This window comes from Primulina huaijiensis, chromosome 5 (genome assembly GCF_012295235.1).
Source record: "Primulina huaijiensis isolate GDHJ02 chromosome 5, ASM1229523v2, whole genome shotgun sequence".
NCBI lineage: Eukaryota > Viridiplantae > Streptophyta > Magnoliopsida > Lamiales > Gesneriaceae > Primulina > Primulina huaijiensis.
The window spans coordinates 14,891,801-14,904,689 of NC_133310.1; the positions used below are offsets into that span (position 1 = coordinate 14,891,801).

The 12,889-nt window shown below is 36.1% G+C and overlaps 1 protein-coding gene and 1 non-coding gene across 2 annotated transcripts; both read left to right on the plus strand.

Moving 5' to 3' along the window:
- Positions 1-4,339: 4,339 nt before the first annotated feature.
- LOC140977924 (small nucleolar RNA R71) lies at positions 4,340-4,450 on the plus strand. The gene has a single exon (XR_012175489.1). It is a non-coding gene; the product is annotated as a small nucleolar RNA R71 (small nucleolar RNA).
- Positions 4,451-8,116: 3,666 nt separating this feature from the next.
- On the plus strand, positions 8,117-10,975 carry LOC140977661 (uncharacterized). The gene is made up of 4 exons (XM_073442406.1): positions 8,117-8,865; positions 8,920-9,598; positions 9,759-10,266; positions 10,320-10,975. The coding sequence occupies exons 1-4, from the start codon at positions 8,117-8,119 to the stop codon at positions 10,973-10,975; spliced, it is 2,592 nt and encodes an 863-aa protein (XP_073298507.1).
- The last annotated feature ends 1,914 nt before the right edge of the window (positions 10,976-12,889 follow it).

Consider the following 12,889-nt stretch of genomic DNA (forward strand, 5'->3'; position numbering starts at 1 on the left):
TTAATTTAGATGCATCATCTAAATTAATATTAAATGCTTTAATTGCCCAATAAGCTTTATGTTCAAGTTCAACTGGTAAATGACAATGCTTACCAAAAATTAACCTATATGGTGACATCCCTAATGATGTCTTAAATGCAGTTCTATATGCCCATAATGCATCAGTTAATCTTAAAGACCAATCTTTTCGATTTGGATTAACTGTTTTTTCTAAAATTTGTTTTATTTCTCTATTTGCAAGTTCAACTTGACCATTACTTTGAGGATGATATGGGGTAGAAACTTTATGTGTAATGCCATATTTTCTTAACAAAGAAGAAAATGATTTATTTATAAAATGACTTCCTTCATAACTAATTATTGCTCTAGGTATTCCAAAACGGCTAAAAATATTTTCTTTTAAAAATTTTATAACATCTTTATGATCATTAGTTCTACATGCAATTGATTCGATCCATTTTGAAACATAATCAACAGCGACTAAAATGTACGTATATCCAAAAGATAATGGAAATGGACCCATAAAATCTATCTCCCAACTATCGACTATTTCAATAATTATGATTGGATTTAAAGGCATCATGTTTCGTTTTGAAATTGATCCCATCTTCTGACAGTTTTCACAAGATTTGCAAAATAAATGCGTATCTTTGAATAAAGAAGGCCAATAAAATCCACATTGTAAGATTTTTGCAGCTGTTTTATTGGATGAAAAATGACCTCCACATGCTTCAGAATGACAAAATTTAATAACATTACTTACTTCATTGTCGGGTATGCATCGTCGAAACATTTGGTCAGGAAAATACTTAAACAAGTAAGGATCATCCCAATAAATTTTTTTAACTTCTATCAAGAATTTATCGTTATCCTGTGAATTCCAATGAGAAGGCATTTTATTTGTCACAATAAAATTTACAATGTTAGCAAACAGGGCATAATAGTAGCATAAAACAACTGATCATCTGGAAAATTTTCATTTATTGGTATTTCATTATGAGATGATTCAATCATTATTCTAGATAAATGATCGGCTACGACATTTTCTTTTCCTTTTTTATCTTTAATTATAATATCAAATTCTTGTAACAATAAAATCCACCGTATTAATCTTGGCTTAGCATCTTGTTTATTTGATAAATATTTTACGGCAGAATGATCAGTGTACACAATAGTAGTAGAACCAATTAAATAAGATCGAAACTTATCTAATGCAAATACTACTGAAAGTAATTCTTTTTCAGTAGTTGAATAATTTATTTGGGCACTATTTAAGGTTCTACTAGCATAATAGATTGCATACGGTTTTCCTTCTTTTCTCTGTCCTAACACAGCTCCTATAGCATAATCACTTGCATCACACATTAATTCAAATGGTAAAGACCAATCTGGAGGTTGTAAAATAGGTGATGTAATTAAAAGATTAATTATTTTTTTAAAAGCATTTTCACATTTCTGAGTCCATTCAAATTGTGTATCTTTTGTTAAAAGATTCGAAATTGGTTTAGATATTATGCTGAAATTTTTTATAAACCTTCTATAAAAACCTGCATGACCCAAGAATGATCGAACTTCTTTGACCGTTTTTGGTGATGTTAAATTAGCAATAACATCAACTTTGGCTTTATCAACTTCAATTCCTTTTTCAGATATCACATGACCTAACACAATCCCAGATTTAACCATATAATGACATTTTTCCCAATTTAAAACAAGATTTTTTTCTTCACATCGTTTTAATACTTCTTCTAGGTTTTTAAGACAATTTTCAAATGAGTTTCCAAAAACAGTTATATCATCCATAAAAACTTCTACAAATTCTTCAATCATATCACTGAAAATACTTAACATGCATCTTTGAAAAGTAGCCGGAGCATTACATAAACCAAATGGCATTCTTTTAAATGCAAAAGTTCCGAAAGGACAAGTGAAAGTAGTTTTTTCTTGATCTTCTAATGATATAGGTATTTGATAATACCCCGAATACCCATCAAGAAAACAGTAATAAGAATTTCCTGCTACTTTTTCTAGAATTTGATCTAAAAATGGTAGTGGGAAATGATCTTTTCTAGTTGCATCATTTAATTTTCTATAATCAATACACATACGCCAACTAGATGGAATCCTAGCTTGTAATAACTCTCCCTTTTCATTTTTTATAACAGTGATGCCTGACTTTTTAGGTACTACTTGTGTTGGACTTACCCATTTACTATCTGAGATTGGATAGATAATTCCAGCGTCTAATAGTTTTAATACTTCATTCTTAACAACTTCTTTCATATGTGGATTTAACCTTCTTTGTGGTTGTTGATATGTTTTAGCATTTTCTTCCAAATGAATTTTATGTGTGCAAATTAAAGGATTTATACCTTTTATATCTTTCAAAGTCCATCCAATTGCATTTTTATATTTCTTAAGTAATTTAATTAAATCTTCTTCTTGATTTGGTAGAAGAGTGGAAGAAATTACAACAGGAAATGTTTTATTTTCACCAAGAAATACATATTTCAATTCGAATGGTAAAACTTTTAATTCAAGTTTTGTATTATCATCTTTTTTAAAATTATTTTCAGACTCAAAACTTTCTATTGAAAAAACTTCAGATTGTTGATTTAAGTTTTCTTCTTGTATATTTTCTTCCATAATTGTTTCAATTTCATTATCATATTCATTTTCATTAATACTTGGTTGTTTACATAAATTGAACACATTAAGTTCTAGAGTCATATTTCCAAAAGACAATTTCATTATTCCATTTCGACAATTAATTAAAGCATTTGAAGTTGCTAGAAATGGTCGTCCCAATATTACTGGAATTTCATTATGTACTTCTATTGGTTGTGTATCCAAAACAATAAAATCTACAGGATATATGAATTTATCAACTTGAACCAACACATCTTCTACAATACCTCTAGGTATTTTGATTGACCTATCCGCCAGTAAGAGAGTAACAGAAGTGGGTTTTAATTCTCCTAAATTAAGTTTTTCATAAACTGAATAAGGAAGTAAATTCACACTTGCTCCCAAATCTAACAAAGCTTTTTTAATTTTATTTTCTCCAATAATACATGAAATTGTTGGACAACCAGGATCTTTATATTTTAAACTAGAATTATTTTGAAGAATAGAACTTACTTGTTCAGCCAAGAATGCTTTCTTCTTCACATGCAATTTTCTCTTCACAGTACATAAGTCTTTTAAAAATTTTGCATATGAAGGTACTTGTTTAATAGCATCTAATAATGGAATATTTATCTTTACTTGTTTAAAAACTTCATAGATATCAGAATCATTTTTTTGTTTTTTATGATTTGTTAATGCATGAGGAAATGGTGGAGGTTTATTTGATTCATTTACTATTTCAGATGATTTATCATTCAACATATTATTTTTAGAATTTAAGGTATCATCATTCTCAAAAGTATCAGGATTATCATCCTTACTCTTTGATTTTAAATGATCCTTGTTTTCATTACTATATGGATCATTAACTATTTTACCACTTCTAAGGGTAATAACAGATTTTATTTGATCAATTTTTTCATTTTTTAATTCTTGATTTTGATTTTTAGGATTAGGTTGAGGTTGAGATGGAAATTTTCCTTTTTCATGAATATTAAGTGCAGATGCAAATTTTGCAAGAGTTTCTTTCAAATCAGTCATAGATTGACTGTTTTGAATATTGATAGATTCTTGCTTTTGGATAAATGCATGAATTACATCTTCAAAGTTTTTTCTTGGAGGTGTAACATAAGGAATATAACCTTGATGATTTTGGTTATTTTGAAAATATTGTTGTGAGGGTTGTGCATTATTATCATTCCTCCAACTAAAATTAGGATGATTTTTCCATCCAGGATTATATGATGTTGAAAAAGGATCTAGTATTGGTTTTTTATAATTGTTAACATAATTTGCTTGTTCATGGAGACATTCTTTAAATGAAGGTAATGTTGGACAATCTTTTGTAGCATGATCATGTGTATCACATATATGACAAACAATTTCTTGAATACTTTTTAATTGACCACTCTTTTTCATTTCTAATGACTCAATTTTTCTTGCTAAAGATGCAAGTTTAGCTTGAATATCTATATCATCTTTAAGATTATAGATACCACCCCCATTTGTTGAATTATTGATTTTAGTTGTTGGTGGTTCTATTGTGCCTATATTATCCCAATTTTGAGCATTTTCTGCTAATGAATCCAAATACTCCATAGCTTCATTTGGGTTTTTATCTTCAAAAGTTCCATTACACATGAATTCTATCATTTGCCTATCTTTAGGTATTAGACCTTCATATAAGTGAGAAGCTATTCTCCATGTTTCAAAACCATGATGTGGGCATGTATTAAGTAATTCTTTATATCTATCCCAACATTGATAAAATGTTTCTCCTTGTTTTTGAGAAAAAGTAGTAATTTGACTTTTAAAAGAGTTTGTTCTATGGGAAGGAAAAAACTTTTTGAGAAATTGTTATTGCATTTCTTCCTATGATCTTATTGAACTTGATCTCAAATTTTGTAGCCATGTTTTAGCTTTATCTTTTAAAGAAAAAGGGAAAAGCTTTAATCGAACTATATCCATGCTACAATTTTGATCATTATAACTGTTACAAACTTGCTCAAATTCTCTTAGATGTAAATATGGATTTTCAGAATCTAATCAATGAAAATTTGGTAAAAGTTGAATAATTTGAGGTTTAAAGTTGAAATTAGATGCATCAGGAGGAAAAACTAAACAAGATGGGGCACTAGTTCTAATAGGGTTCATATGGTGCCTAAGTGTTCTTAATTGATCATGTTCTTGATTATTATTATTATTATTGTTATTATTGTTATCATTATCTTGATTATTTGAATTATCATCCATGTTTAAATTATTTTCAGATACTCGATTAAGTCTAGCACTTTTTTTCGACTCCAAATACTCATACAAAAAAAAACAAAACAATACTTATAAATAAAACATAATTAAAGAATATAAACTTAATTTATAGCTCCCCGGCAACGGCGCCAAAAACTTGCTACTACTTAAATTATAATTCACACCAAGTGTAGGTTGTCTGCAAGTAATATATTTCGTAAGTACGAGATCGATCCACAGAGAGGTTATTTTAAGTTTAAATTTATTAATTTATAGATTACCAAATGCAAGAACGAAGTTTACAAATTATAAATTTTTGTCAAGGCTCGAGGATTTATTCTTGGTTTATGCAATATTGTTTAACTAAAAGTAAAACAAAGGAAACCACCATAAATAATGGTTCCAAGAAAATTAAATATTTAAACACACACCTAATATAATATAGTTCCCACTATAGAAAATACCGAATTCACCGATATTTTATATATGGTACCTATGATTATATATATAACTATATAAATATATAACTGCATAAAGTAAATGTTAAATTAAATCATTTTATTTCATTAAAACAACCGGCAGAGCAACGCTATTGCCTAAATGAAATATATGATTTAATAAATTAGTTGCGGAAAGTAAAAGTTAGTTGTGATAAAATAAATGTTAGATGCGGAAAGTAAAAGTTAGTTGCGATAAAGTAAATGTTAGATGTGGAAAGTAAAAGTTAGTTGCGATAAAGTAAATGTTAGATTGTTAGAAATTATTATTAAATCATAATATTTCATTTAGAACAACCGGCAGAGCCACGCTATCGTCTAAATGAAATATATGATATAATTATATAAATATATATATGTATAATATAACAATAATAATTGATGAAATATTTATTGTATCAAAATTAAACAACAAATCAAGATAACCACTTCAATGGTATCAAGCATTTGATGTAAATTGATAACAACAAATAATTCATTTTTATACCTACAATAAAAAGAAATTAGCAAAATGAAAAGAAATAAAGAAAGAATATACAAAATATAAACAATCTTACTTCACCAAGAATTCATCCTCTTCACCTTGACATAATAGATTTAGCTTTCCATGAACTTACTTTTGATCAACACTAAAAACATCACTCATAATTTGGAAAATGAAAAATATATTGGAAATTAGAACTTTTATACACACTCACACTATATTTTACAATGAGATAGAATGATTCTCAAGCTAGCACAAGGCCTCTATTTATAGGCCAAATGAGAGAAAAGATCAAAAATTTTATTAATGTCATGTAGTTGTAATAGTAGTCTTTGTCTCCTCCAACTTCAATTCCATGTCCCTTCTTTCAATGCTTTGTTCCACGACTTTAATCACCGAATTTGACTCTGCTCAAAACAGCAAACATGTGGGAAATTGTCTGTAGATGAATTTGGCTACTTGGTTCACCTCATTTGGTTAAATATTGAAATAGTTATGATTTTTTTACTATATGCTGGTCATGGTGAAAGTAAATTTGTCCTCCTTTTGATATTTTCACAATTTGATCATCTTAACCAACTTTTTAGGCAATCATGTCTTCTACAAAGTTGTAGATAATTTTTCAAGGATTCCAAACATGTTTGAATCACCTCCATTTGAATTTTTTAGCTTGAGTTATCATTATTTTACCAACACGTAGAAAACCTGAAAATAAAACGTATTTAGTAAGACATTTAAATATAAACACACAATACTAAAATAACATAATTTTATAATTTTAATGAAACTTAAATTTTAAAATATAGGTTTTAACATATAATAAATTATTAATTTTAAGTTTCATCAATAGATTCAGCCCAAAGATGGTTTGAAGGGCTAACACCTCAAAGCATTCATTGCTTTGAAGACTTTCAAAAGGTATTCTTGCATCAGTTCGGCGGCAACAAGAAATACAAGAAGACTGCCTTTAGTATATTTGAGGTGAAGCAGGGCCAAGATGAAACTCTGAGAGCCTACATCAAGAAGTTTAATCGAGTATCTTTGGAGGTCCCCGCATGTGCTCCAGAGACAAAAGTCACAGCTTATATGCAAGGATTGTGGGATGGAGATTTATTCCGATCCCTGACCAAAAAATTGCCCGAGGACTTTGAAGATCTTTTATCCCGGGCAGAAAAGTATATCAACATGGAAGAGGCGCATAATTAAAAAAGAGAGGCCTTGAAAAGATCGAGGGGAGACCGGGTTGTCAGACCCGAGGAGAGAGTTCACAAGAAAAGTGGTCCAGGGCATTTCTCTCATGTTCCTCTGAGAATTGCCCAGGATCGGGAAATCCAAGAGTGTAGCCNATAATTTTATAATTTTAATGAAACTTAAATTTTAAAATATAGGTTTTAACATATAATAAATTATTAATTTTAAGTTTCATCAATAGATTCAGCCCAAAGATGGTTTGAAGGGCTAACACCTCAAAGCATTCATTGCTTTGAAGACTTTCAAAAGGTATTCTTGCATCAGTTCGGCGGCAACAAGAAATACAAGAAGACTGCCTTTAGTATATTTGAGGTGAAGCAGGGCCAAGATGAAACTCTGAGAGCCTACATCAAGAAGTTTAATCGAGTATCTTTGGAGGTCCCCGCATGTGCTCCAGAGACAAAAGTCACAGCTTATATGCAAGGATTGTGGGATGGAGATTTATTCCGATCCCTGACCAAAAAATTGCCCGAGGACTTTGAAGATCTTTTATCCCGGGCAGAAAAGTATATCAACATGGAAGAGGCGCATAATTAAAAAAGAGAGGCCTTGAAAAGATCGAGGGGAGACCGGGTTGTCAGACCCGAGGAGAGAGTTCACAAGAAAAGTGGTCCAGGGCATTTCTCTCATGTTCCTCTGAGAATTGCCCAGGATCGGGAAATCCAAGAGTGTAGCCCGGACATGACTCCTCGCCCGAGTTCAACAACACCACTGCCGAGACCAGAAAAGAAAGGGTTCTACACCCTTCACAAAGAGTGTTCTCACAACACAAATGAATGCCGAACTCTAATTAAGGAGGGAGTCTAATAGGCGTTCCATGACAGAACCTTAGCCCTCCCTAGATGGGTCAAGACAACCACCCTGGTTGTCTCGGCGCTCCGGATCTAATGTTTCTCGGAGATTAGTAGATATCCCAAGCGAAGGTAGGAGAGAGGAAGGGAGCTCTCGGGAAGAAAAAATTAGACAGCCAGAGAAGAGAAACGCCTCCCCGAGTCGAGGAGTAATAAAAATGATCTCGGGAGGATCTACATATGGTGATTCCAACCGGACTCGAAAGGCGAAGGGAAGGAGAATATGTCTGGAAGTTGATGAGAGGAGAAGGAATGAGCCGGTCATAAGCTTTGGCCCGGAAGATCTTAGAGGAGTCAGCTTACCCCATAATGATGCCTTGGTCATCCAAGCTAGGGTTGCTAATTATGATGTGTTGAGAGTCTTCGTGGATAATGGCAGTTCTGTTAATGTTATCTTCAAAGAAGCCTTAGTGCAGATGGATTTGCACGAATATCAGTTAGAGGAGGTTGATACTGTCCTGTTTGGTTTTGCTGGACATGCCGTGTACCCTGAGGGGGAAATCACCCTGCCACTGACCCTGGGAACCGCGGACTTGAGGAAAACTGTGATGACAATCTTTACAATAGTGGACGCCACATCTTCATACAATATTATTCTCGGGCGACCAGCTATGAATGAGATGAGGGCTGTGGCCTCAAATTACCATCAGAAAATCAAATTTCCAGTACGAGTACAAGTCGGGGAAGTCAAAGGAGACCAGCCCTCATCTCGGAAGTGTTATTTGGAGACTGTCCGAGTGGATCAGAAGAAGGCAAAGAAGGAAGACAAAGGAAAGATAGTAACCCGAGTGGAGCTGATGACAAAGGATAGGGAGGTGAATTTTGTGGCAGAGGAGGAACATGAAATGGTTGAAGTTGAACTGGGAAGAAACTCCGGGTGGCTCGAGACCTGGAAGCTTCCACCCGGGTAAATCTCTTGGCTTGTTTAAAAGCTAACATTTATGTTTTTGCTTGGTCTCAGCAAGGAGCTAGCCGGGATCTCGCCCCAAGTGGTCGAACATAAATTAAATATTATCCCAGGATCCCGACCCGTGATGCAAAAGAAAAGACCTTTTGGCCCGAAAAAAGATAAAGTTATTGATGAGCAAGTGCATGAATTGCTGAAGGCCGGCCACATCCGAAAGGTGCAATTCCCTTCTTGGCTCTCAAATGTGGTCCTTGTTCGTAAAGCTACTGGAAAATGGAGGATGTGTGTAGATTTCTGGGACCTGAATAAAGCCTGCCCCAAAGACTGTTATCCACTCCACCGGATTGATCAACTAGTGGATTCAACATCCGGGTGCGAATTATTAAGCTTTCTGGATGCTTATCAAGGGTACCACAAAATCCCCATGGCCCGGGAAGATCAAGATAAAGCCAGTTTCATTACTTCTGGAGGCACTTTCTGCTATGTGTTTATGCCCTTTGAATTGAAGAATGCCGGGGCCACATACCAACGATTAATGAATCGTGTTTTTCAAAAGCAGATAGGTAGGAATATTGAAGTATATGTGGACGATATTCTGATCAAAACCCAGGAGGTTTCTTGTTTTGTTGATGATATGACCGAGACCTTCACTACTCCAAAGCATTACGCCATAAAGCTCAACCCGGCTAAATGTGTGTTCGGGGTCAAAAGTGGTAAATTCTTGGGTTTCATGGTAACCGATCGGGGAATTGAAGTTAACCCAAAAAAATCAAAGCAGTCCTTGATAGTCTGTACGGAAAGTACAAAAACTGACCGGGAGGATCGCGGCCCTATCACGTTTCATCTCCCGGTCTGCTCATCGAAGTTATCCATTTTTTCAAGTTTTGAGGAAGGCACAAAAATTTGGCTGGGATGAAAAATGTGAGCAAGCTTTCCAAGATTTGAAGAAGCATTTGGCCGAGTTGCTTGTTTTGGTAAAACCAGAGCCCGAGGAAAAATTATGGATCTATTTATCTGCCACTGAACACGCTGTTAGCTCTGTGCTCATCCGGGAAGAAAGAGCTGATCAAAAACCAGTATATTATGTCAGTCATGCTCTCCGAGGAGCCGAATTGAATTACAGTGAAACAGAGAAAATAGCCCTGGCTCTAGTGATGACTGCCCGGAAGCTGAGACCATATTTTCTATCACATCCAATCGTTGTTCTCACCAACTCTCCACTGGAAAGAATCATGACACATGCCGAAATATCGGGCAGGATGGTTGAGTGGACAATAGAGCTCGGGGAATATGACATTGAATATAAACCTCGAATTGCTATAAAGGCCCAGGCATTGACAGACTTCTTAATAGAGATGACTCAACCGGGGGAAGAAGAAGTATGGAGAGTTTTTGTTGATGGTGCACGAGTTTATCAGGATGTGGAGTCAGTGTGATTCTAATTGCTCCATCAGGAGAGAAGATTAAATTAGCCCTGAGGATCGACTTCCAGGTCACCAATTATGAAGCTGAATATGAGGCTGTTCTAGCAAGGTTACAAGCTGCCCGGGAAGTTGGAGCTACCCGGGTCATCATTTATTCTGACTCTCAACTGGTGGCCCAGCAAATTAAGGGAACTTATGAAGCCAAAAACGAAAAAATGCTCAAATACTTAAGACTCATCACAGCCCGGGCAGCAGCTCTAACCGACTGGAGCATTGAACAGATCCCCAGAGAAGAAAATGGAGAAGCTGATACTTTAGCCAAATTAGTCGCCTCCATGTCAGATATAAGCACCCGGGAGGTACTCTGTTTCACCCGGTTGGTGCTTTCTATTGACGAAAAAGTACCCCCGATTCAGAGGAATTCATGGATGACTCCTCTCATTGAATATATAGTCCATGGAAAGCTCCCAGAAGATCGGGCCCGGGCTGCAAAAATCAAAAAACAAGCACCCCGGTTCGTCTTTTTGAATGATGTTTTATATAGGCGATCATATCAAGGCCCTCTGCTAAAATGCTTATCAGAAAATGAGGTAGAATATGTCCTCCAAGAAATACACGAGGGGTGCTGTGGTGAACACCTCGGTGGGACTGCTCCGTCTCGGAAGGCTGTATTGGCCGGATTTTGATGACCCCAATTAAATCAAGATGCTGCCCAACTTGTTCAAAAATGCAAGGGTTGCCAACACCATTCTAATCTTCATCACCGCCCAACCACTGGCATGCAACCAATCTCAGCGTCCTGTCCCTTTGACCAGTGGGGCATAGATATTGTGGACCCTTTCCCCATAGCCCGGGCACAAAAGAAATTCTTTCTCGTGGCTGTAGATTATTTTTCCAAGTGGGTGGAGGCCGAACCCTTAGCCAAGATTACTGAAGACGAAGTAATGAAATTTCTCTGGAAGAGCATTGTTTGCAGATTTGGCATACCCAGAAAATTGATTTCAGATAATGAAAGACAATTCAAGGGGAAGAAAATTACATCATGGTGCCGGGAAATGAAAATAAGTCAATCTTTCACTTCAGTAGCCTACCCGCAAGCCAATGGCCAAACTGAGGTCACTAATAGGATCATTGTGCAAGCACTGAAGGCCCGACTTCATGGGAAAGGAAAAGACTAGGTTGAAGAATTGCCGAGTGTACTATGGGCATATCAAACTACACCTCGGACGAATACTCGGGAAACTCCCTACAGCCTTGTCTATGGTTCAGAAGCTGTGTTACCTGTGGAAATCGGGCAACCATCCGCGCGGGTTGAATCTTACCCTAGTAATAAAGATCAGAGCCGAGCCATTGAGCTTGATTTTGTTGAAGAAAGAAGAGATCGAACAACCATTCGAATGAAAGCTTATCGAAGCCGGGTAATGAGATCCTACAATAGACATGTTCGATCACGAGATTTCCAGGTTGGAGATCTTGTCATGAAAAAAGTAAAGCCAGTGGGTGATGTGGGAAAATTGGAGGCACGATGGGAAGGACCCTTCAAAGTAGTTCAAAGAGTCAGCTCAGGAGCCGCTTACTATCTAGAAGATTCTCAGGGACATGGCCTCAAAAGACCCTGGAATTCATTTCATTTGAAGAAATATTATGCTTGAATCTTTGTATTTATTGCTTGTACATCAAATAGAGAAGTTAATCAAAGAAATGTCTACTAAGTCCAGGGACCCGTACCTTGGCCCGGAGACCCGTACCCCTGTCATCTCCAAAGTCTAGGGATCCGTACCCTAGCCCGAGGACCCGTACCCTGGCCGGGGACCCATACCCTGGTCATCTCCAAAGTCTAGGGATCCGTACCCTGGCCCGAGGACCCACACCCTGGTTGTCTACCAAGTCCAGGGACCCGTACCCTGGCCCGAGGACCCGTACCCCGGTTATCTCTAAAGTCCAGGGATCCGTACCCTGGCCCGGGGACCCGCACCCCGGCTGTCTACTTAGTCCAGGGACCCGTACCCTGGCCCGGGGACCTGCATCCCGGTCATCTCCAAAGTCCAGGGATCCGTACCCTGGCCCGAGGACACGCACCCTGGCTGTCTCTAAGTCCAAGGACCCGTACCTTGGCCCGGGGACCCATACCCCGGTCATCTGCTAAGCCCAGGGAACCAGTCCAGTGACTTGCACCCTGGTTATTTATCAAAATCAATTGAATCTGATATCTTACGCCCTGATTATTGATAAAAGTTGGTTAAAATTAATAAGGGTATTTGAAAGAAGTTCAAGACATGCAATATGCGGAAATATCGAACAATGTGCAGAAGGAAAAATAAAGATTCCATTATATAAAAGAAGTACAAGGTGCCCGGAATTCAGGAAAAAAGGAACCAAAAAAAAAAACCTAATCTACTTGGGGGTCTTCCATCTTCTCCTNTTATTTTGGCACTTCTTTATCTGTATACACATGCTAGTTGCATAGATAAAGCCCTTGAATATACAAATAGTAGAAAGAATATGAGTTGCTCATATGATGAGTATCATGAAACTCATATTTGTAATACTGTATATTCGAAACGGTTCCTAGTCGATTCAGCCGCCACTAAGAAGGATAT

Excerpts from the sequence above, each read along its gene's own strand:
- LOC140977661 (XM_073442406.1), top strand. The coding sequence starts at position 8,117 with ATGATCTCGGGAGGATCTACATATGGTGATTCCAACCGGACTCGAAAG. Across the intron at positions 9,599-9,758 it reads GTAAATTCTTGGGTTTCATG|GCACAAAAATTTGGCTGGGA; the intron begins GTAACCGATCGG and ends GTTTTGAGGAAG. Across the intron at positions 10,267-10,319 it reads ATGGAGAGTTTTTGTTGATG|GAGAGAAGATTAAATTAGCC; the intron begins GTGCACGAGTTT and ends TTGCTCCATCAG.